The 24147-nt window shown below is 45.4% G+C and overlaps 1 protein-coding gene across 4 annotated transcripts in view; it reads right to left on the reverse strand.

Moving 5' to 3' along the window:
* The window catches only part of ABR (ABR activator of RhoGEF and GTPase), a 1582060-nt gene that overhangs the window by 839509 nt on the left and 718404 nt on the right, over positions 1-24147 (reverse strand). The window contains exon 1 of one of the 4 annotated variants that reach the window (XM_069615236.1): positions 22171-23495. The exons of the other annotated variants lie outside the window; for them this stretch is intronic. Coding sequence (XP_069471337.1) covers positions 22171-22305 — 135 coding nt within the window. The 5' untranslated portion in view covers positions 22306-23495. Of the gene's footprint in view, positions 1-22170; positions 23496-24147 lie in introns of those variants that run through there. 4 annotated transcript variants of the gene reach the window in all.

Consider the following 24147-nt stretch of genomic DNA (forward strand, 5'->3'; position numbering starts at 1 on the left):
AATCGTACAAAACAGTGCCCTCGGAGCCGCACTCAGTATACGCAAGAGAGAGCACATCTCCCAGGCACGGAAAGATGCCCATTGGCTCCCGGGAAATGAACGCATAATATTCAAAGCCCTCACCATCACACACAGATGCATTGCCCAGTCTGCCCCAGCTTACCTAGTGGACAGAATACACCAATCACCAGCCCACAGACTGAAACGTGACCAATATTCACACCAACTCTCAGTCCCTCCATTCAACAGAGCTAAAGCAGGCGGCTCTAGCTTTGAGGTTCTAGCCCCTAAAGCTTGGAACTCACCCCCACTCAGTCTAAGAAAAGAAGAATCCCTGACAACCTTTAGGAAAGACTAGACCACCTTATGCCATGCATCGTCTCTAACGCTTTCCCTCTGTAACCCGTAACACCTGCTCTTTAATGCCATATACTGTTGTATACATCGACTCCTGTAATAATGTTATAACCTGCACCGAATGTATACCCTGTATAACATGCACCAAGTTAATATCCTGTAACAGCGCCACGATGCCTCTGGGCCGCTGGGTGCTTTATAAATCCAAATAAATAAAATAAATTACGCCCAGAGGTGTGAGCAATACACTGAGTCGAAGGCCAATGAAAGATCAATTGCCATTAGGATAATCTGCGGTGTCGCTTCCGCCCATACCTGTTCTTGGATACATGACAATACAAAGCCGTTCAGTCATGTAGATGGGCCCTTTCTGAAGCCTGTCTGGAACTTTGAGGCCTTCGGCAGTGGTCACCCAATCCTCCAGGTCCTGCAAAACTAAAGTGGTGAATATCTTGCGTTCGCAATGCAATAAAGATACGGGCTGGTAGTTGAGTGGATCGTTCTTATCACCTTTCTTAAAAATTAGGACAACAACTGAGCGTTTCCAAAAGCTTGGGGTTGCTCCATTGGCCAAGACTGAAGTGAATAAAAAACTATAGGCCAAACTCTTGCATCAGACTTTAAGAGGACATTGGCTTAGCCCATTGGGCCCCACTGCCGTTGAATTGGAGGACCTTTTGATGATCTTTGATTTTCTCGACATCGAAATTCAAAGCCCGACAAGGGAACAAATCGAACAAATATTCCCATTGATGCAAGTGCGTCCGACCGCACGGCAAAAAGGACTGAAGGGCGATGCGGAGCTCAGGAAGACAGGGTTATGGTCACATGCGGTGGCCCCGCATAAGAATTAAAGGATAAAAAAATTAGAAATGTCCCACAAGTATGGAGGAAAGGGGACGGGACATAGGAGTATGTTGCAAGCAAAGTATCTAAGGTGAACACCTTTGAAACAAACATCTGTACTTAAAAATTAATGTGATTCTGCAGAGATCCTGATCAGATGCTCAAGTGGGCTTGTGGGTGAGCGTCTCTCTCGTCCCTATCGATCTCTGTTCAAATCCCTGCAAGGGCAGCGCGGCACCCTTTAAATTAGTCCAAACACAGCAACAGATAAATTAAGACTGCAAATGGGTTTCCGCGTTGCCGGAAAAATCTGGCCCACTGCCAACACTGTTCACGCTGCCTAACATGCAATACACAGACACTTGTATAACAGCATTAAAACAAACGCAAGGAAACGGCGTGTGAACACGGGACGCGTCCTTTCCGTTTCGCCACGAGCCTACTAGTAAAAACTGCACCACGTGTGCGCTCGGGCAAGCTACAGGTCACAGGAAGGTCGCAGGTGCCGCGCTGCAAACTGTGCTTTTAAGAATAAAGTAAATTATATGTGCACCACTTTGAATGTTCTTGGGTTTAAGCCCTGGGGATAGGAACGTCTACGAACACGTGCTGTTCTGATAGGTTATATTAAATATAGAACGGGGCCCTTGTGCCATTAGTGTAGTTGCCTTAATGCCTTAAGACAATAAGCCTATTGCACACAGCAATGCAGGCGGAAAGTCATTGCCGATAGCGCATTTCATACCCCCACACTGCGCGCAGGGGTCAAGTCCTAAAAATAAAGGGCGGGCACTCATACAAACGCAATGGGATGTGACGTCGCCAGAAAGTAGCATATCAAGGCGAAATATGCACATTTCATTACATTGGCTTTGCATAACCACCCAAAATGCACAGGAGGAAGGCATTTGCCTTTCATAAAATCAACACACACACAAAACCAAGAGAGGATATTTTCTTTTAATAGTGTTTTTGAAAACGTTAAAAGGTGTGCATGTTTTAAATTCCAAGAACCAATACAGATGCTTTCTGTGGAAAATGCAGTACCGAAATGGCACATTGCCCCTTTAGTTGTTTGTTGTTTTCCATCAGGTTATATAGTGCAGTGGTGAAGTGTCCAGCTGGCAAATCGGGAGGACTGATTCCACCCTCTGAAAAAAGTTGGGGGACTCCGTCCACCCGCGTGTACCCTCGACTTTAGCCCCGACTGCGCGTGACGAACACATTATCACACGTGTGGATTCACGAAAGCCATGTCCCACAATTGCAGCCAAGTCGAGCGTATTTGACAACACACAATTTGGCATGGTTTCATCCGGGGAACGCAGGCCGCAGGACACGATCCTGAAACACAGGCAAATGTCACGGCGTCGGCCCCCTTGATATCGCGGGAAGCAGCAGCGTGCTTCGTTGGAAAAAAAAAGCTACAAACACACACTTTATCCTCCTCCTTTGAAAAAACAAAACAACCAACTCCCAGATGTCATCACATACAAAGCCCCTGGTGTCTTACCATGTCCCTGCGAATTACGAAAGGGCATCATTCAAACTTCTTTCTCATAATGCCCTTTAGTCATGTTAATGTTGGGATGAGACGGTGCCCCTCCCCCGTTGTGATGCCCCATCGCCTGGGCAGGCCAAGGATCAGGGATGCTCGCGTGTGAGCCCGGCAGAGGCCACAGAAGGTCACACGCGCAGCTTCCAGCGCGTGCCCGCTGGGCAAAACAGGTCTAGACAAGCGGGGCCTTGTGTGGATATGGGGGACCCACAGCTGCATTTGCCCTGTGCAAGGATTCTGCTGAGGCACATCAGCACAGTGATGTCACAGTATCAGCAGTGAACCACAAATAGTAAAGAGGTCTCACTAAACAGGGGGTGGTCTTTAATGAATTCCCAAAGAACGTGCTCCTTTTTGTGTGTAGCAAAGCACTTCACTGGACCATGCAATTCCAACGTAGTGCCAGTAAAGCGAAGAAAAAAAACATTACATTCTGATCTAAATAAAATGTGCAAGGTTAGGGCCCTGAGCTAGCAGATTTACTATTGTGAATTAATGTGGGTTACTCTTGAACCCCACAAAGTTGAACCGCCTGTTGTAACCTAGTGGGCAGATGTAGTCCTGAGCACAGACCAGAAGTGAGCCGCTTAAGTATGGAGAGCCTGGTAAGCTTTATTTACATGTAAACCAGCATTTCATGTGGGTTTGTGTGTAAATAGGCCCTGGTTTCATGTTCTGCTTTAAAAGGCTCTCTCCCGCTTTCCGTAGCAGTGTCCAGCACAAGAAGTCTCAGGGGACTTGCTATGCTCCGCCAACAGGGGGGGGGGGGGAGGGGCGAGCGTGTGGCTGATGCGTTTTCACCTCTATTCCTGTCAGGAGGCTCCCGCAGTTCAACAACTGGTGGGCAGGGCGGATTTTGATAAAGGGTGCCCCGGTTTGGTTCCCCGGGAGCTTCTCTACGTGCCAGAGAGGGCAGCCAGGCTCTCTTTTTTGCTTGAAGGGATGTTCCCTGAGGCCGTCTTTGCTGCGGGCTGGCAACTTTCTCTTCCCAACCCTGGGTCGAGAGTGTCCGCCCGGAGCCTAGGGAGTGAGGTTGGGTGGTTTATTCCCAGCTGCCTGCGCTGGCTGCTCTGTTAAGACAGAGCCGGGGTGCTCTCACGCTACGCCGTGTACAACAGGTAGGAGTGAGAAAGTGAGAGGGAGGAACGTACCTTCTTGAACTGTATTGCGGAATAACTTTCGCCTGCATCGATTAGACGTGCTTGGTAAAGGGTACAATTTCTGTCATTTTGAGTAAAGGACTGACCCAACTGGGTTCATTGGTCCCTCATTACGTGCTGAGGGAGAAATGTTACTCAGTCCCACTAAACGGGGCTCCTGCAGGGCTAGTTCAGGTTGGTGAAGAGACCTACGAGATATTTTTGTCTAACAAATCAAAAGGATTACAAGAGAAAAAAGAAGAAAATAAAAACACAAAGGAAAGTGAGGGGAGCGGTCACATACCTGTTCCCAACTCCCCCACAGTGTTTCCTCATAGGCTGGCACATGTCTGGACATTTTGGTAGTTTGACCACTACAGTGTAGTGTTTACATTCCCCCTTCAAGGGAAGTGTTGGAGTGCAAATGTTCACAGAGGACAGGGGTGAGATCAGAGAAAACCAAGTGTATACGACAGGACAGGCCAGGACTCTGCATTAACCTGTATTAAGAATAGTTAATTATTTACCAGAGGTGAATTGACTCTCCTCGGTGACCCAATTTATGATATTCACTCATTTATGTACCAAATGTGAACTGACTAGCCTACCAGTGATCTAATTGCCAATATTAAATTATTTAATTACCAAAAGTGAATTGACCCTCTCACTGATGACCAGTGATGTTATGCAATGATTTTATCCCAAGGTTTTAATTGCAATATTTCTGCCTTATCAAGAAGTCGCTGAAGCTGGTCAAATGAGAATAGTCAGACTGTTATTTTAACCATGGTGCACACTAATCAAAGTTAGCCACCAGGGCTAACTAGTCCATAGAAGAGGGCCTGCACGCCAACAGAGCATACTGTTTACGCTGAGGGAAGACAATGTCATCATAGGAGAGCCCACTCATCGCCCCCTGGGTTGCCATTTCGCACGTGTGCTCTAAGGTGCAAGAATCCCATGCTACAGGTTGCTGCCCACCCCTCTTTTCAGATCGCTTAGGGAGAAACACCTTACATACAGTTCATGGGTTCCAGTTACCAGAGTCGGCCTTGGCGGCAGCGTCTCCGGGCAGCAAAACAAATATTTGGGGTCTCCCCCCTCCCACGCACCCCTGGTCATGCCTGGTGGGTAGGGGCGGGCGCAAAATGTTTCAATAAGTGCAGAAGTAAAAGCACCAGCACCCTATTCAATGTGCCCCACTTCTGAGATCGGGCCATGTTTAATTTAAACAGGGCGCATGCTGCACCTTCTCCCACCATGCCAGTTTAGGGAAGACCTTGAATGACTCCCCCTCCACCCCGAAGCTGGTGTAGTTGGGGGGGCTAATGGCACCTAGTGCAGTCACCTGGGCGGCCCTGCACTTAGGGCGCCCCTACCAGTTACTCTTCAGTTATGTACATTGAGACAGACCACACACAGCTACCACCTCAGCTCAGGCCCCCACGGACACACTCAGCACTCTCACCAGCAAACACACATCAACATTCCCCTGAGCTACCACTCAAAGCGCCAACATTCTCTCAGCAAACAGATGGCCGACAGGACAGGACAGCATTTAAACAATGTGGGAGTATAGCTGGTCAGATAATGAATTCATATTATATAAATATGTACAGTTTAAAGAGAATGATTCCCAAGGAAACGAGAGGTCTGTAGAGATTTACTTGTCCAAATTTAAAGCACTACACGAGACTCCGACTGAATGTACTGCGCACGGTGTCCAACAGCTCTGCTCATATACTTATCAGAGGCCCAGAAGGACCAGCTGTGAACACACAGGAACTCCATTGACCACTAGCAGGATCCCACACGGGGCCAATCCAACCATATAACTCTTAGCCTTGATAAAGACCCATAAGGTCGAAACATGTGTCGGCTGACCACTACTAGGACTACAAGTCCACACTTAACAAATAAACCTGCGCTGTTTAAAACCGCAAAGAGCGCGGAGAATCTACTTTTCTAAAAATCAGAATTGCAAGGTAGCCTGGACCCCCTTTTTTCTGCATCATGTACTCCACCTGTCAGATCCCAACTAAATATGACGGTGAAGATTGTCTGTAGGCTATGTCCACCCAGAGTACCCGGGTCTATGTGTATGTCGTGCGGCAAGCATAAGAAAATGTCTGTGGTTAGCCCCACACATTTTCCAGAGGTTGACCGACCATCAATTTTATATCACATTTAAAAAAAGCACAGGTGAGCGCACACTCATTTTGCGCATGGTCGAATTCCTAACACTATGCCAGAATTCCAGCAAAAATAATAAGCTACAGTATTGATCAAGGAAACAGGACGATAGTTTTTTATTAAAGAGGAATCATTATCCAGTTTAGGAAATAAAACCAATGTTGCTTCTGTGATAGAACCTATTCTCAAACCCTGCACTAGAAAATGAGAAAATAATCAAAGTAGTGATAGAGCTAAAATATTAGAAAAGGAACCATCAAAATCTATGAATAGTCCATCGGGCTTTCCCTTTTTAAAAATCTTTAATGGCTTTTTTAAGTTAGTCTAATTCTAGCAACAGTCCTCGATGGGATACATTAATCAAACATTTTTGGGTGGGTGGGTTGGATTTTCAAAAAGTAATTCTCAATAGTATAATTCTTAATACAGGTAACAATACAAATCTAGAAACGCTTGAGACTTTGTTATTTGTAATACAAGTGATAAGATTATTCATATCAGGAATGATGATGTCTTTATCCCTTTTGTGTTTTAAATAGGAGGCTAACAATTTGCATGCTTTATTTGACCCCCGATAATATTTACACTTCGTTCAGAGAACAGTATTACACACCTTCTGTAGAATATGTGTTATATTGAATACGCTTCACAGAGAATTCCTTTAAGACCAACTCATTAGGACTTTTACAAATGTTTTACTGACTGAAGCAGATCTGTGGCATATTTCTCAGAAGACTTTTTCGTAGCTGCAACAAAGGTAATATAATATAACCCCTAACACCTTAATGTGGTTTATAGGCATCCCAGTTATGAATAGTAGTATTCGAAACTAAACAGGTCTAAAAAGCGTCTGAAGTGAAATGAAGGACACCCTTTATGAATTTTGTTTCTTTTGAAAGTGAAGGGTCGAGTTTGAAATTCATTCCAATGTACTAATTAAGGTCACCAATATGTCAGATGTAAACAGAGGATTAACAAACATGTCTAATCTTGAAAAAGAAGAATGTGTGTGGAAATAGAAGGTAAACATTTAAGGTTGGAGTCATTCATTTTCATATCTTGTATGAAATTCATACAGCTTTCATGCATCTTGGTACTCTTAAATCTTGTCGTAGCCCTACAATCCATGGTGAAGTCCCTTATTTGATTAGCCCCCAAAACATAGAATCCCTACACAGTTATGGGATGCTATTTTCGTTTTTAAAGAGTTCCAAAAATCCAGATATGGATTTATAGCACCATATAGGTTAATAGAAACTGGAATCTGTCCCCATTGTGATACCGTACGCAGGCATGATGTGTGGTGGTGATATGGCAACAAGGTTTAGAGTATTGCAATGGGCAATAGAGAGCCCTCTTCTCTTACATAATCTTTGGTAAGGAACCAAGAAGACTGCACAGAACGTGCACACTACCTTAACTGAATGCTGTGCGAGGAGCATGCTGCAGCATTGACAACCACCACGCATTCCATGCTTCATAACTTTTCTTCATCTTCTAGCTTTGCAGCATTCGCCAATACTTCCTTATCCGGGCTGCTTCATAGAACCAGAGAGCCTTTTGTATGTGTGTCTGGGAAATTTGACCATGACCTAATCTTTAGGCCAAATGGAAACATTTCAAGTTGTGAGCTAATAACCATGTATAAAAAGCCACTTGCCCCTTCAATTCTCCACATGCATGCAGCACACGACTTCTTATTAATCGAGAGTACATTCTCACCAGCCAATTGACACGTGTGAATTTGCAGGATTGCTCCAGGCATAACCCACTCTCCCTTCATGCAGTACTCGTCATCAAACCTAGATCTGGCTAGCTTCCTGGTCGGATCTCTTGTTGGCTCATATTTAGCAAGAGGGCACGTTGCAAGGTGTTACCGAACCCTTTGCGGTAGAGAGGTGCATGAGATAATAGAAAATGTAAGGGATGAAGTCTCTTGTTTTTGGAAACATTCAGCAGAAAAGAAAACCATATACACCTTGGTTTGCATCAATGGGGCAGAGCCCCAGATGTTAGTGGATATTGGGGCTGGCCTCACCAACAAAGATTGTTGGAAGAAAGATTTCAAGGGGTGCACTTTGGCAGCGATTTCTAATATGCATAGGGACAATCCTATAGAGAATAGGTGAATTAAATGCATGTTCAGGTTAAAGGGGGAGTAAGCTAATGGTGCTTTGAATATGATGTGGCTGACAAAAGGCACAATCTTCTGGACTGGGACTAACATGGCTAGCTAGGCGAAGTGCGGCTGCAAGTGGGTATGCAGTCTGTGCAGAGGATTCTTGGTCTTTCTATCATACTGGATCTCAATGTCAAGCAGCAGGTCATGGTACTATCAGTCAAGGAAAGTCATCAACTAAACCGCTATAGCAGGAGCAGTCATTGAGCAGTGGTGCCCAGAGACCTTTTGGATGGAGACTGGCTGTCTAAACTTTTTTTCATAAGATAAGGTTCAAACTGAACGCGGTCCTGATGGTGTCAGAGGTTCCAATGGGAATGAGAGGATGTTACAGTGGAACAAAAAAGATGCAGAGAATTGGTTTCATCGAACTGACGGGTGCCTTCAAATGGATCAGTCCATTAGTGGTGGTGCAGAAACCCAGTGGCCAAGTCAGGTTGTGTATAGACTGCAGAGGTCTAAACGAGAACGCTGTGCTAGAACTGCTTCTCCTTTTTAACACTGAACTGGTGACGGCCACAGCTTTCAGACTGATTTGAAGTCTTCCTCCCACCTGATCAACTTCATCCAGAGATGATGAACCCAACATCATTCTATATTACCCATTGGACAATGCCTGGGTTTTCTCCATTTTGGACAGTAACCACACAAATCCAATCTACATTGAATACTCACAAATGCCAACATATTTGTAGTTTTCACAATAATATATTCCAGTTTGACAAAGTCAGGAAATTTCCGGTTTGAGAATACAGTATACTCCCATTTCTTAATGAAACCCACTTTCACATTCCCAGTTTTTAATGCCACTATGTACTTGAAATCAAAATATATTGTCGGGCTTACACACCATATATATTGTTTGACATTACCAGATCGATCTACCAAGTGTTCTCACAGTTTACACAATTCTGGTACACTCCCAGTTTAACAACGCATTTCTTGGCCGACAATGCCGGAAGACTTCCAGTTTGCACATTCCTAGTATATTATGAGGTTCATACACAAATAATCCCACCTTTTAAAACCTTAGTATATTCACATGTAGTGAATCCCAGTACACACCCATGCTAACCTTGTCAGTACAGAAAGTGTTTTAGAACAGTTCTGTCCCAATTATTCTCGTTTGCTAGAATAACACAATGTCAATCCCAGAATGTTTCATTTTGCACAGCATACATAAATCCGGTATATACTTTCAATAAGCAACATGTTCGTATTCCCAGTTTGGCCAAAGCAGCACATTCTCAGTTTGCTTATCCACAAGATATTCAGTATGACCACAACCCTATGAAACATCCGTTTGGTACACTAATATATTCCAAGTTGATATAAACCGAGTATGACATTCCCAGCTCACAGCAAGTTTGCAAAATCTAATTTTACTCAGTTCAATTTATTGCATAAAGGTGTTACAGCATACAAAAATAGAGAATTGAATGAGTAGTACAATCGTACGAATGACAATTATAAAAGTGAGGCACACAATAAGTAATCAAATTCCAACCCTTTAAAATAAGGGGCCTACATATTTAGGTAAGCCACAAGGAAATGGAGACAACAATCGGGTTATCTGCCCATTAGGCCCATGGCACCTTGTATCCCCTGTACATTAGGACCTATTGGAGGGGTAGCAACCACTTATTTTGGACCCTTTTGGAGCACTGATGGAAAAAACAAAGAGAATAAAGGCCTCTGCACACGTCTAACCACAGGTAGAGACAATTTGATGTGCATTTTATTTCAGCGCCCACCACCAGAGACCCCAGTGTGAGGCAGTCAAGCTGGAACTTGGCATACTAGCATCACATGGAAAATCAGGTCATTAGTTTCAGGTATGATTCAAACCTCTGCACACACTTATTCGCCAAGTTAATGTATAGGCTTGGGCTTAAACCAATGTCTTTGATAACTTTGCCAAGAGACTGGTGTGTCCGTGTCAGGGCCACTACCCTGTCCGTGGAGAACAGGGACCCCTCCAGACCTGGGGGTACATGGCCTACTAGAGTGTATACCAAAGCCTGTCCTAATCCTGAGGTAGAGTGAGGGGGCGTTGGGGTAGGGTGACCAGCCGTCCCGGTTTTGGCAGGACTGTCTGGGTTTTTGCTGCTCTGTCCCCCTTTCTCAAGATTATGCTCCCATTGGAAACTGCATTGGTCCCGATTTTTGGTAATAGGTCTTCATAGCTGGTAGGCACAGCTCGCACACAGAAGAAATTATGCAATGTACAATTTAAGATAGTGTTAGTTTGTGATAAATTGATTATAACGTGTGTTTGTTTGAACAGTAACACTTAAACCCCCTTCTCCAAACTCTACTAAAGTGTAGTGCCTTGACAGCCACTTTCAAGAGTTATTCCTACTTTTATGTAATTGCCCTGTCCCGGTTTTTTACTTTTTTTAATCTAGTCACCCTACGTTGGGGGGGGGGGTGGGGGGGAATTTTGACCCTATCCCCCTGGAGTGTGCATCGTCTACACCGTCTCTTCCATAATGCTCGTCAGGCTCTCTTCTGGTAAGAGTCATCTTTTTCAGACGTGCAACTCCCAGAATGCACCTCTGTGAAGCCAAGAAAATGTAGACTGGAACCAGATGAATGGAATCGAGATGAGGCATGGAATGGATTGGGATTTTTCCTGCCAAAAAGAAATGACACTCAACACCCTGACCACCAACCCTAGACAGGGCCCAACAAAAACATACCGCGAGGGAGAAGGGTCTTCAGGGGAGCAGGAGACACAGAAATCCTCCCCAAATTCAGTTGGTAGAAAAACTCACCAGCAATTGAAGCAAATCACAAGGAAAACTAACCTTGGCACAATGCTGCCATCCCACAAGTGTAGATTGAAAAGGAGCAGAGGCAAAAGCCTCCTTAAAGCCAGAGTAAGTCCCAATCTTTAGGGGGATAACCTAGCCAGAGATTGGCCAAGGGGAACATGTGACCGGGGAGACCAATGGGAGCCGGGAGGAGTGTTAGAATGGGTAGGTACAGAGGCAATTGGCAGGTGTTGACCTGAGGCGAGGTGAAGTGGTGGTAAGTCAAGAGCCCAGACAGAGGGCGGACAGTGGAGCAGACTGCAGAGGATACTGTGGCAATGTTTTGTTATCGTGCAGGTGAAATACTGTGTGTGTGTAGGAGAGAGTGGTACCAGTTTTGTGTAATGTGGTTAGGGTAGATGAGCAAGAGAAATAGATGGAGGAGTGTAGGGAGATAGAGAGGGAGCAAGCGAGGGGAAGTGAGAGTTTATGAAGAAGAGTTCAGAGACTGCAAGGCGGTAAAGGGATTAGTAGTGAGGACAGAGTGAAGCAGGAGGAAGGAGCTGGGTGAGATTGATGCACCGCGTGTGATAATATCACAACACAGGCGTAGATGGGGGATTGAGAGTGGAGAGAAGAAAGTGGGGAGCAGAGAGAGAGAGAGAGAAGGGATTGGTGAAAGGAGTGAAGGCAGGTAGAGAAAAGATGAGTGGAGCTAGAGACAAAAAATGTGGGGGAAGAGTAGGAAGAACTCAGAGGCGGGAGAGTGGAGCTACGTATAGAAGGGGGGAAGAGTGCGCAAAGGGGAGAGACTACAAAAGAAATCCTGGTGACACTGGGAAGTGAAAACAGACCCGAAGTATTCCTTAGAAAAACTGTGGAGAAAAAAATGGAAAAAATGGTTGCTGCTCCCAGAATAGAGAAGACTGACAGTATGGGTTATTTTGCGCTAGAATAGGTCTGGGACATTCTGGTGCTCTGGCATTCCTGGGCTAGGCTGCAGGATGCCCACAGGAAGGTCGAGAGAGCTATAGGCACCCTTTTACTTTCAAGCTTCCCAAATTCATTTTTGATTTAGATTTTTTTTAAACATCTTAAAATCTATTATCCTAGTCTGGGGTTTTTTAGGTCATGTGTGACACTTGGGCATTAAAATATAATATCTGGCCTACTCACTTGATTGGGATTACCCCCACAGTGCCCATGTACCTCGTTTAGCAAGGACATCTTTGATATGAAGGAAAGCCCAGACTGATTGATGTGCCATCCATACTCTTCAAGAAAAGGGTCTTTAATTTGTGTGTTCGGGCAGTCAGAGAGAACGGAGAATCTGAACTACAAACAACAGCACGTCATTGAGATGAGATCAAGTTAAAATAACTTCCAATACACAATTGTTGAGTGATTTTGTTAAACAACTTACTTGGTTCAATTAATATTAGATGCTTCATATTGACGATATGTGCATTGATCATCCCTTTTGTGGCGAAAGAACCACATTGGCTTGGCCATATAATCCTGGGAATGGCATCTCCAGGTTCACACCCACAGCTTTTACTGTCTGCCGTAAAAACGCATCCCCAATCATAGACCATTCCTTTGGGATAAACAAACCAACCAGAAAAAACTGCATGTCCCATAATTCCCTACAATCAAGTGATTTGAATGTTGGGTCTAGGAGTGGATGATCCATATAGGAGATCCAGTCAGGTCATCTAGGGCAGGACAGTTGAAATCGACGCACAGGGCTCCACTTCCTTGCCACACTGTTAGGAAGGGTGGGGAGTAGAGAACACACGTCTCCCACATAATCGCCAGCACAAGGGAGAAGGAAACGCATGCAGCCTACATCGAAAGCAAAACAAAGGACACCAGCAATGCACCAAATAAAGGAGAAATGCTTTTCCAAACTCCCTAAGGAGAAATGCTCAATGCATGCCCTGAGCTGTTTTACAGAGAAGGACGCCAAAACAGAATCTCCCCAGCCTGAGACAGGGGCATAAACCAGAAAAATATTCCCAGCCAGCAACAAAAACACAATACAGTGGGATTCATAATGATGGCTTCCCGATTTAAAGACTTCTCCATGAACTCAGGACTACAAATCACCCCTGCATGGAGCATGCCCAGAGCGGCCATGACACCCCTGAGGCCGATCAGTCATGCCAAGCACAATGTAAGGGCCAGCTCGCATGACAAGAAAGGGAGTTTTGGGACACAGAGAAGGCAAGCTGTGGTGTAAAAGAGAACACGGTTGCTGGACTGGCTGTAAGAACTGATGTGGAGGAAAGGATTGCAAGGCCCAGAGCGGAGGGGAAGATTGCTGGGCAGAGTGCAAGACCAGGAGTAAAGTAGTACATTTTAATTCCTGGTGAGGAGATGCCGGTGGCAAGACCCAGAGTTGAGGGAGACTGAAAGGTGGGGATCAGAAATACAGAAAAGGAAGGAGATTGACACAGAGACCAAACAAGTGAATAGAGACTTGGCCACTGCCCTAGTGAAGAAAAGGGCAGAGGTAGCAAAGACAGAGGCCTTTGTTGACGTAAAGACAGGTAAGATGAAGACTGGGGCTCTGACCAAAGGGAAGACCGAGCAGGAAAGGGCAGAGGCCCCGACAAGAGAAAAAGAAAGATTGCCCCAAAGTCAGCCGAGAATAGAAGGGTAGAGACCCCAGTCTAGGAGACAGAGAATGAGATGACCAGGAGCAGGCGAAGTACAAGGTCCCCTGGGGTCCAACTCAGTAAAGAAGAAAATACAGTGTCTTTGTGAAGTGTCGGGGAACACAAACAGACCCCAACCACCCTGACACCCTTAAATCAAAAGCAAACCACATTTAGAAACAGGATAAACATGGTTCACCATATGATCAAACGGAGCTAAAAAATACACACTCACGTAGCATCATTACCAAAAAGATGCATTCTTTAAAAGAAAAGAAAACGGGTATTACACAGAATGGCTTTTCTGAAAATGTCCTGCAGGAGGTTACAAGAAACATTCTTACCAATATTTACTTAAAGGAAAAAATAGGCGGTTTGATATAATACAACATGTAAATAAATGGGCAGGAAGAGGGCAACACATAAGTACCTAAACAGCCCTGCCCTAGCTGGCATGGAGTACCGAGAGAAAGAATACTTCGAAAATATACAAAAGCAAAGGCAATGTTCCCCTCATATGTTTTTTGGATCTTTGCTTAATCTAAAGGTTTATATATGGTTGTACGTGATAATGTGGTAGCAAAGGGAACGCATCATTCTGTGTGATTTATCTGACAATGTTTACAAGGCAGTTGAAAAATGGCCGCCATCAACGACACGTTACTATGACATTATGGTCATAGATTATTAAACAGAAGTACTCTGCCACCTCTTGTATGGTGATTGCAAGATGTCCGCTGTCAGGAGTACATTATTTTGGACCACTGTCAGGAGTATGCTATTGCAACTGATATTTGTTTGGAAACAAAACATGGTTTGAAAAAGTTCCCACTGGATGTATATAGACCAAAGTAAGCATGAATTTAAAAAAGTGATTTTAGTGTATATAAGTATTGTGTTAGAAAGTAAAACCTACACTGGCAAGGAAGCAATGAAAGGAGGAGTATAACCGGTCCTTCATCAAGATGGATAAGTTACTGCCATGACTCCTTTTCAATTTTTGCAGATTTATGGTAAGGAGTTGACTAATATACGGCCTCATAACATTTAATCTCCACTAGCCAATGGCTAGTGATAATTCACTCTTGGTGAGTAAGAAATGGTGTGCTATGTGTATGTCGAGAACTGAGAGGGCAAATTACCTTTAATGCCTGGCTACCAACCTTTTGCAGCTGCTGGTACAGTTTATACAGGGGCAAAAGTTCAAGTTGCTAGCTACTAGCCAGGCATAAAATGTCACTCGCCACCTAAATTCTACACATAGCACACCATTTCTTACTCACCAGGAGTCATTTATCTCTAGCCATTAGCTATTGGCAAGTGTACATTTTGAAACCTGGTTTATGATAGGATAGGTTATTTATAACACGCTTAATACCCAGATGTTTCTAAGCTTGGACCGGGGGATCGAACCTGTGTTGCTCTGTGTCTTGCTTCCAAGGCGAGCACGTTGCCGATGAGCTATCCTCCCGAGATATATTTCTCAATTGAAAAGAGGAGGAACTGGAAAATGAACATCAAGAGGTGGGGAGGATACAGTACACGCAGTTAGTTACCAATAAGTAACAACATCAATCCCATCTTCTGTTGCACATACTTTATGTTTGTACTTGGCTTTACTGCGGTCTCATTTTTAATGAGAGCTTGCCTCCTCTGGTTGAGGAGTCAACATGTTAAAATCCCATGATTCTTAGATCTTCACTACTCTCATTCATAAGAAAAGTTTTTCCAATGGATTACAAACAGGTGCTTAATGTCAGTCTTAATTACATATAGGTTCTCTTAAATTATTTTCCTGAGAGGTCTGGTAGTGCTTCCCGTGTAAAATGCTTTCAACATGCAAACTAGAATGTAAACCATAAAAGTGGAGACAATTGGTGAATCTTTCTATTTGATACGTCATTGAAAAGTTAGTGCAGTAACTGGACATTTGGGTAAAATCACACTAAATAAAATAGTGTTTATTTGGTAAACATGTTGAATTTGTGTTCCAATTTATTTTTAGAAGGCTTTCTGTGGTTTAGTTATTACAAACCTTTTGCCTTCAAATAAACAAACAGAAGTATAAACAATTTTGAATAAAATGTACAAAACTTTGATAAATTGGTTCAAGCATATAAAGTTCGATGTTAAGGCAGACCTTGAACTTATTTGGACTAAAGTCAAGCAGATGTTATCTTTCAAGGAATACAATCGGCCTTAATTTTCTTGAAAATGACTAACAGAAATTTCACTAAAGCTAAAGTAATACATAAACGTTGGCCTTTGAGCAAAATCAATCACCATTCTTTGGCAAATGTCCAAGTATTGCACCAAATACAATAGTGTTTATTTGGTAAACATGTTGAATTTGTCTTCTAATTTAACAAAGCAAGAATATGGTTTGTTCTGTAAATTTGGAGATACAAACTATTTTTGAGGAATGGTCTCCAAGATGCTTTTTCAAATCCTTATCAAGGAACATATGCAAGCACATTTTTAAAATGACATGATCGTGCAGTAGGGAGTTAAGAAACTGACTGGATCTGCCGAATCTTATTTATTTATTAACATTTATAAAGCGCGCAGCAGCCCGTAGGCATTGTGGTGCTGTCATTCATTTGCTTGTTTAACTGTCTAACAACTTAAACAGTCTTGATATGGCATTTACTATTAACACTGTTCCAAGAACCTTATCTTTATAGCCACGTACTTTAAAATGTAAAAATTGATTTTTTTAGCTGCTCATAAACTTTATCTTCACTCCGGTTTCCTATTGATCCTCAACAGGTCGCCAGATAGCATTCTATTTAAGTGCTTTGCATGGGCACATATTGAGGCATTCCTGAAATATATACTTTATATTTTGAACCCTAACACGCAAATCTCCAGATCAAGGCAACAATGTTTATACTTTTTTCTTGTGATTTGTAACTTGTACTCATCATGATTGTAATCTTCTGTAAATTGGTCTAGTTTCACAGATCGATGTTTCATCACAGTTGACCATAATAATATCAATAAACTTTCCCCAATAATGTAATAAGATAGCATTTTTTAGGGACAAATTTAGCCTGGATTGCAACGCCTTGCCATTATTTGCATAAAGTGCCATTGTGTAAAAAATGCTACCGTCCAGAAGAAATGTAATGAGGCCAATAAGCATAGGATTGTATTGAAAAGGCCTTGATTGGAGATCCTTTTATTTTGGAACCATTGGACTTGCATTGTTTTGGTGGCTGGTTATCAGCCCAACCCCCTCCTGAAGATATGCCTTTCCCTCAGCATGCGCAACCGTAAAAGGCAAAAGTGGTATACCATTCAGCTTGTGCATGTCTCACCTTTATAATTGGGATCACTGCTGGTTTAGTAGTAGTGTGTGGTGGAGTAGGTGCTTCAGTCACTACTCATCTCTGTATTTCGTCGTCAGAGGAGTAGTATTTTTATCACAGCCACTCCACAGACTGGAGCTCTGAAACTCCAAGGGTGATTCGATACAATATAAAAGCATATGAACCCAACATATGAAGCCACCCCCCACCAAGTTTCCATATGGATTGCGAAGACTGGGGTCACATGAAGGCTAAGGTGCAGTGGTTTTCCTCATTCATATTAATCCTAGTCACTGCGGTAGGCAGGGTCTCCCTGTGAAGAAGAAACCTCACAAAATGGTGGTACCAACTTCAAATGGTACATCTGAGTCAATGCCCCATCAGTGGATGCTTGACTATTGAAAGTGAACGTCGGGCTTCTGGTAGAATTCCATGTTGCTAGCAGATGCTACTCCAGAGCTGAAACGAAGTGCCACAGCAGACACTACACACTGAAGGGGGCTGCCTCATGGCTGAGGGAGCATGGCGAATATTAGACAAAGGCATATTTCTGAACATGGGTACAACATCGATGAAGGGGATACTTCATTGCTGGAGAAGGGCTCCACGCCCCAAAGGAGAGGGGAACAAAGCTGAAGGAGAAGCGGGCATTGCTGAAGGGGGACATAAATAGTGAACAAAGTAGAAGTTGATGGGGGTGGAGAGGGGCAAAGGAACTTTTTGAGTTTGACCTACTATTCAAAACAACAATGCTGCGTTAATCAGATGCAACAGGATCAGTGGTTCTTCTATGAAGGGAACAGTTTAGGAAGAGCCAAGTTTAGGAAAGGAGATAAACTATTTTTGCCTCATGTGATATATTAAGTTGGCCCGAAGCGTATTACATCTCAAGCTTGCACCTAGCTGCTGGGATATTGTGGGTTGATGTTGACGTGCCGACATGCAGTTAGGCGTTGTCAGCCAGAAGCGGGGTCTATGAGGTGCGAGTTGCTTGCAAAAATGGGGTCTATGAGGAACAACTGAGAATGCGGCCTTTGGTGAGTAAATTCTACGACAGGACCAGAACTCGGAGGAGTATACAGTGGCGTGTGGGTGTCCCGGTTCTGCTCATGGCATCAGGCCGGGTCTAAGCCATGTTTAGATGCGGTCATGAGCTTCAACACACCATCAGGCGCATCATCCATACAATGCACCGCCGAAATCCAAAGCGGAGCGATTCTGAAACAGGAGCATGCATCATGGTAGTCCCAGTCTCCCTTATTTCGAACTAACTGGCCAGTTTGGACTTAAGGACCGCGAAGCTGACAAACGTACAGAGAAAAGCTAAATATTGACATTGAAAACGTGAAGTTCTGTCTGCTGGCTTTGTCATCCACCCAGAGGCACCTTAGGGTACATGCATTTTTGTCATGGGAACAGGGATCAACTAGTCCTTGGTCTATATTCTTAACACATGCCCTAAAACTGCAGGTTGTGGAATGGTGACCCCGTAAATTGCTGGAGGAGTAGGGCTAATTTGCACACCTCATTCCCTACTGCCCATGAATCCCGCCACCTCCCGTTTACTCCCGTTGAATCGTTTCCATTATATTTTTGGCCTACAGCCCTACATGTGTTCAGCCGTGCTTCTGGCAAAAAAAGGAGTGCACCTTAAATTCTATGGCCAGTGTCATTGTTCCGATTCCTTCTCAGACATTCAAGATGTTTACTTTGCCAAAATAACAATAAGACCAATCAAACCAACCAATGGCAACAGTAAACACCACAAGTGCAAACAGGAAAAACGGCTCTATGGAGGCACAAAACAGGAGTTAGTGTACCGAATACACACCAGAGAAGATGGTTGAAAAGTTTTTGTGGAAGAATCACAAAGCACATACCAGACACTTAATCGTCTCTTGATACTGTAGCGTTAATCCCCTGTTCTAAGGGCTGGAACGGAGGGTTATGGCCCGGCAGCCCAAGTTATCGGCCTAGCATTCGTTTTCAGGTGCTGTTGAAAGTGTCCGTTATTGTCATTCTTTATTTTATGTTGATGAATGAACGTTAGAGTATTAGTCTGCAGTTGACCAGAGTTATTTCTCTGGTGGTGGTTTCCTTGTAACAGAGTGGCATGAGCTTGTAGGAGACTGATTTGAACTGTATCTGTTTGTCATTAAGTCTTAAGGAGTAAGGCCATGCATGGGGTCAGTCCCGTGGTTGGGGGCAGGGGAGGGTCATGGATGCTCGTTGTTCAGTAATGTTACTGGCTGGCAATGGCTGGACCATAAAGTCCTTTTGTGTTTTGGTCAGGTCCCTAAATGACCTTGATGTAAATGTACTCCATATTGGAGACAAAGTGGGATTATGAAGTTTGGGATAGGTGGCCATGGCAGGGTACACAGGTGGAGGTGGGATTTATCCAAAAGTTTGGTTCCAATTGTCATGTTTGGCCTGGTAAAAGCTGACCACTGCGCCTCTCTTACTCTTGTGATGTTATGTTTTCATTATAAACAGTTCTCCAGCCCTCTGCTTATCTTTACTAGTTGACATTTTGTTTTCCTGGTGCAATGAGATGGTGCTGTAAGATAGCTCATTGAGTTAAGCACTCTCTTTTGGTATTTCTGTATAGCCTGCAGTCAGGTTTGAAACCCGGAAGGGTGACCTCTACCCATCAGCATTCTAATGAGTACCATTGAGTTGGGTAATAACACTTAATAGCACCCTGGTGAGGGGAGCCATCCAATTGGGTGGCTAGGAATGTGGGGTGAAACCGGCAAACTCAGCCCACGCTCCATGCTGCCTGACAGCCGGTTCCCCCTCTGCCATCTTCCCCACCCTCCGTCGCCCCTTTATTTCCCCCCTTTTCATCTCTCCCCCCATCCACCCAAGGGCCACTGCCACAGCCGCTCCTTCTCGGCTCCTGCAGGCCTACACGGAACGAGAAGAGGGACTCCGTACGGAGCCCCGCCTTCACGGTCCAAGGTGGCAGTCTTCGAAAAGTAGTTTCCTTTATTTTAATGGGACACGCGTGGCTTCCTGTTGAACGAAGGAAAATACTTTTAGCAGCAGTCTGGGTTACCGCTTTGGCAACCGAGGATGCAATAGCCTTATCCCCGGTTCTAAGTGCTAGTACGGGTGGTAACGGCCTGGTGTCGATATCCACCCTTGCTTCACTTATCCACCAGCTTCTGTTCGGCGATAACGTTCACCGAGCGTAGGTGTGTTTCTCGTTTGGTAGCCACCATGTGGTGTTGGGCAAGGCTATATGTGGTTTGTGATGACAAAAATATTAACGCAGCTGTAGTCTTCATGTTCAGAATATGGCCATTGCCACACCTAGTCCAGGCTCCCTAGCATGGACTCACACCTATAAATAAATAAAAGTTGCTTTAAAAAAAAAAAGGGATACTCGTCAGGCCAGCACAAAGCGATGCTGCAGGTAGCAAGAGGGACTGAGCTCACAGAACTGAAAGGATGGGTGGGAAAGTGTGAGGGTGACCAAAGTGCCACCCTCTGCAGGTTTGCCTACGCACTCCTCTACGTCAGAGACTTGAGAGCAGATGTGTTTGTGAGGACAGCTGCTATTGCAGCTCAGTGACAACCTGTAGTGAAGAGCGTGAGGCTTATTGGGGAGCCGAGATAAATGGGGTGACCATTTAAATGTGTGGCAGAGAAGAGTCCACGAGTAAGTGGATAACCAGAGACTAGTGGAGAGGTTGGGGTCAGCATGGATCGCCTGGAGTTGGTAAATAGCAGGGAGCCTCGGGGTTGGTGGGAACGAGCCAAGGAGGCATGAGGTAAGAAGAGGCTAAGGGGTAGTGAAAAGTTGGGATGTCAGGTGGGAGCCTATGATTTAGTTACTATGAGTTAAGGGGTGAGCATGAGAGTTAAAAGGGAGGATGGAGGTAAGCAAGGTGTTTGCGGTCAGCAGCCAGCGGGTTAGTGGGGACGAGTTAAGGCAGTAGCCTGCAATCTTCACCTCTCCAGATGTTTTGGACTGCCACTACCATCAGCCCAGACAGGAAAGTCAATGGCAAGGAATCATGGGATTTGTAGTTCAAAACATATCGATTGCCATGGGTTGCAGACCCCTCAGTTAAGTGGTTAGCAAGGAGTCTGGGGGTTCGTAGTAACGACCTGGGGGTTGCTTGAGGTAAGGTGGCCTAGAACTCGGGAGACTGAGTCCTTAGCTAAGCTTCTACACGCTATAAAAGAGGGGCATGGTCCTCACCTGGAGCCCCTCACAACGATTCGGTTGGTTAATTATTGGGGAGGGGCACTCATCCAATATGGGAACAGTCTCTTTGTGGATAACTTGTGGGATAATCTCCCCATGGTCTCTTATCTCTCACTTCTGACCTTTCTCCTTTGCTCTTCCTCCATTTTCTTTGCCAAGGTTCGGGCGCCCTACGGTTATGACTGGCATAGTATGAATGCTTCATAACAGCTCAGAAGCAAACCCCTTCTCCAACTGTGAAACGAGTACTGGAGAAAGTTGCTTCTCTCACTCAGTGCCCAACCCAGTCTGGCAGGAGTATTTCAAAATCTTATCCTGAATGCATTGTACGCAGGGCCAGCAGCGATGCCCAGAGGGAACCATGGCATGACGCCATCCACATCATGCCCATTAACACCACGTGTGAATGACTCACCTGCAAACGGAGAACAGCAAGTCGCTGCCTGACCCGGCAGGAGCGCGCAGTGCCAGGGCACAGTGGCGCAGCACCAAGTAATGAGGCAGGAGAGGGTGGAGGGGTTGCGGGGGGACAACTGGAAGCAGGCCCATTCACCCACGACAGTCTTCAAGAAAGCATAGACACATGTGAGGGGTACAAATGAACTTTAGCACCTTCCGCGCACACTCAACAGTACCGGCAGCACCCACAGAACATGCGCAGGAGACCCGCCCTGAGTTGCTGGCACAGATATACCAAATCGTCCATTACATGACTTTTCCAGAGGCCGCTGGCAAGGACAACACCACTTCCTTGACTTAGAACCAACAGTGCAGCCTACAAAGGCAATCTTTATAGAGCTTACCATTAGGCCAGCATTCCTCGCCCCAGCACCCGCCCGGGGCAATTTCCAATCCACACCTTACCATCCTAAAACTCCACCGCGTTTGCAGCTGCAAGACCAACACATTCAGCTAAAACATGAGAAAAGTGATCACTTGCAAGTCTGCCCACCTTGTCGGACATCAGAAAGTCCAGCTCGGTGGGGCTCGCCGGCATCACGATGATCTCGTAGTCCTCCAGCAGGAACACATCTTCCTCCTCCAGGACCCTGTCCAGGAGCCCAATAGCCTCCTCCTCTTCCTCCATCTTGGGGTTGAATCGTGTGGCTTGGTAGGGCACGAGGGTGAAGGCTTTTCCTTAAATGCCAAACAGCAAGTTGTCCAGGTGCGCAGACTGTCACAAATGAGGAGGGCCCAAGCTGCAGAACACCAACAAACCGTACCAAAGTTCACCTTAAAACACCTTTGCGAAGTTTCTCCCAACTAGTTCACCTCCTGGGTGCTTCCACCTTCGCCAGTGACCTCCAGGTGGCAGACAATTGCCAAATCTTGATACCATTGCGCACTGCAATGCTGTCGCCAAACATCTTGGGAAGCAAGCCGCTGTAGCAGGAGGTGCAGACCGCTTCGGCAATGCTGCCTCCTCCACTAAATCCACATTGGCAGGTGGTTGCCAGAGTGGCACCAGATGCCAACTTCAGGAGCAGTCAAACTCCATCCTTGGGTATAGCTAGTGGATGACTTCAAAAAACAGCCTAGTGGCTGCCACGGCAACAGCTGGATGGTGACCACAGCAACAGCATCAATACCCAGGTGCAGCCTCAAAGTTTAGACGGCCAGCTCAGGAGCAGTCAGCTGGCATCCTAGGGACCGCTCCAGCAAGTCTCAGGCGTATCCAAGAGGCAGCCCAGGGCGCAGGCACCTGGCAGCTTCGGCAGCAGCCGTCCAACCCAGCCAGCCTCCAACCTGAGGAGCAGCCAGGTGGCAGTCTCTGGGAGCGATCCTTTTTTTGCAATGCAAGATTTGAGACCACGTCTGACTCACTCTGCCTTTCCGGGCAAGCTCTGCGCATTCCCGCTTGCCACCGCCAACCCCCCTGTCATCGGTCAGGTAAACAAGTCGCAGATCTGTGCATTGCCCGCCGTTCCTTGCGCGTGTGGCGGTGAAGTAACACGGTGTAACGCACCGAAGAACACCACAGGACGCCTGCCGCCGCTCTCCCTGGCGGGGCTCGCTTTCCCGGAAAGAGTCGCCGATCAACGGCTGTCGAAATGTTATGTGCTGTCACACACAGCCTGTCTGACGAAAAAAAAAGCCACGACAGGCACCACTTCCTGATAGCAGTTCCAGTGGAATAGAAGGCTTAGTGCTCGCGTAGTGACTTCCCCCCGTGTGCTGTTCGGGGAGGTTTCCTTGCAACCGAACAGCGAACTTCAGGGCTCTGTTTGAACTGGCTTTGGGAGAGAAGAGGGGGGGAAACATGAAACAGGAAATGCTGTGTGTGTGCGGCTCAGACGGCCCCTTCAGCAGGGACTACAGAGGCGCCCTTTAATGCGGTGAGATGGAGGCAGGCACAGAGAGGAAACCCTCCCCTTTCACCCAAACCAGGGCTGCTACTCAACGCCAACAGCTGGCCAGCGTTTCCTCCGGTTAAGAGAACAGCCATGGATGTGTGGCACTCCGGGAAACACAAGGTTATGACGAGGCTGGGTCTTTATAACAAAATCAAAATGCTATGTATTTCTACTGTACCACGTGTTGCTATCGGCCACTTTAGAATAGGGTGACTGTCTAAAGGGCAAATGTATACATATAAGAAACATAATAACTGAACGCAAACGAAAGGTCAGGCAACCAGTCTAGCAGCAATCCAAAAGGTCAGGCAACCAGTCTAGCAGCAATCCAAAAGGAAAAGATTGCATTTTTTTTAAAAAAAAATGATTACGTATCTGAAGCTGTGTGACTGTCAGTGGCGTGTCCAGACTCTTGACTGGGGTGGCCCAAGTGGGGCACTAACTCGTGCAGGGATGGCATGAAGTATGAGTGCGCACCCACACACACTTCTGAATAGCATTGATTTACTATTTGTTTCCACTACCCATATCTATTTAATTACTAAACATTAATGTCTTGCATTCCTGTGTTTAAA

Source organism: Ambystoma mexicanum, chromosome 9 (genome assembly GCF_040938575.1).
Source record: "Ambystoma mexicanum isolate Mex_15411 chromosome 9, UKY_AmexF1_1, whole genome shotgun sequence".
NCBI lineage: Eukaryota > Metazoa > Chordata > Amphibia > Caudata > Ambystomatidae > Ambystoma > Ambystoma mexicanum.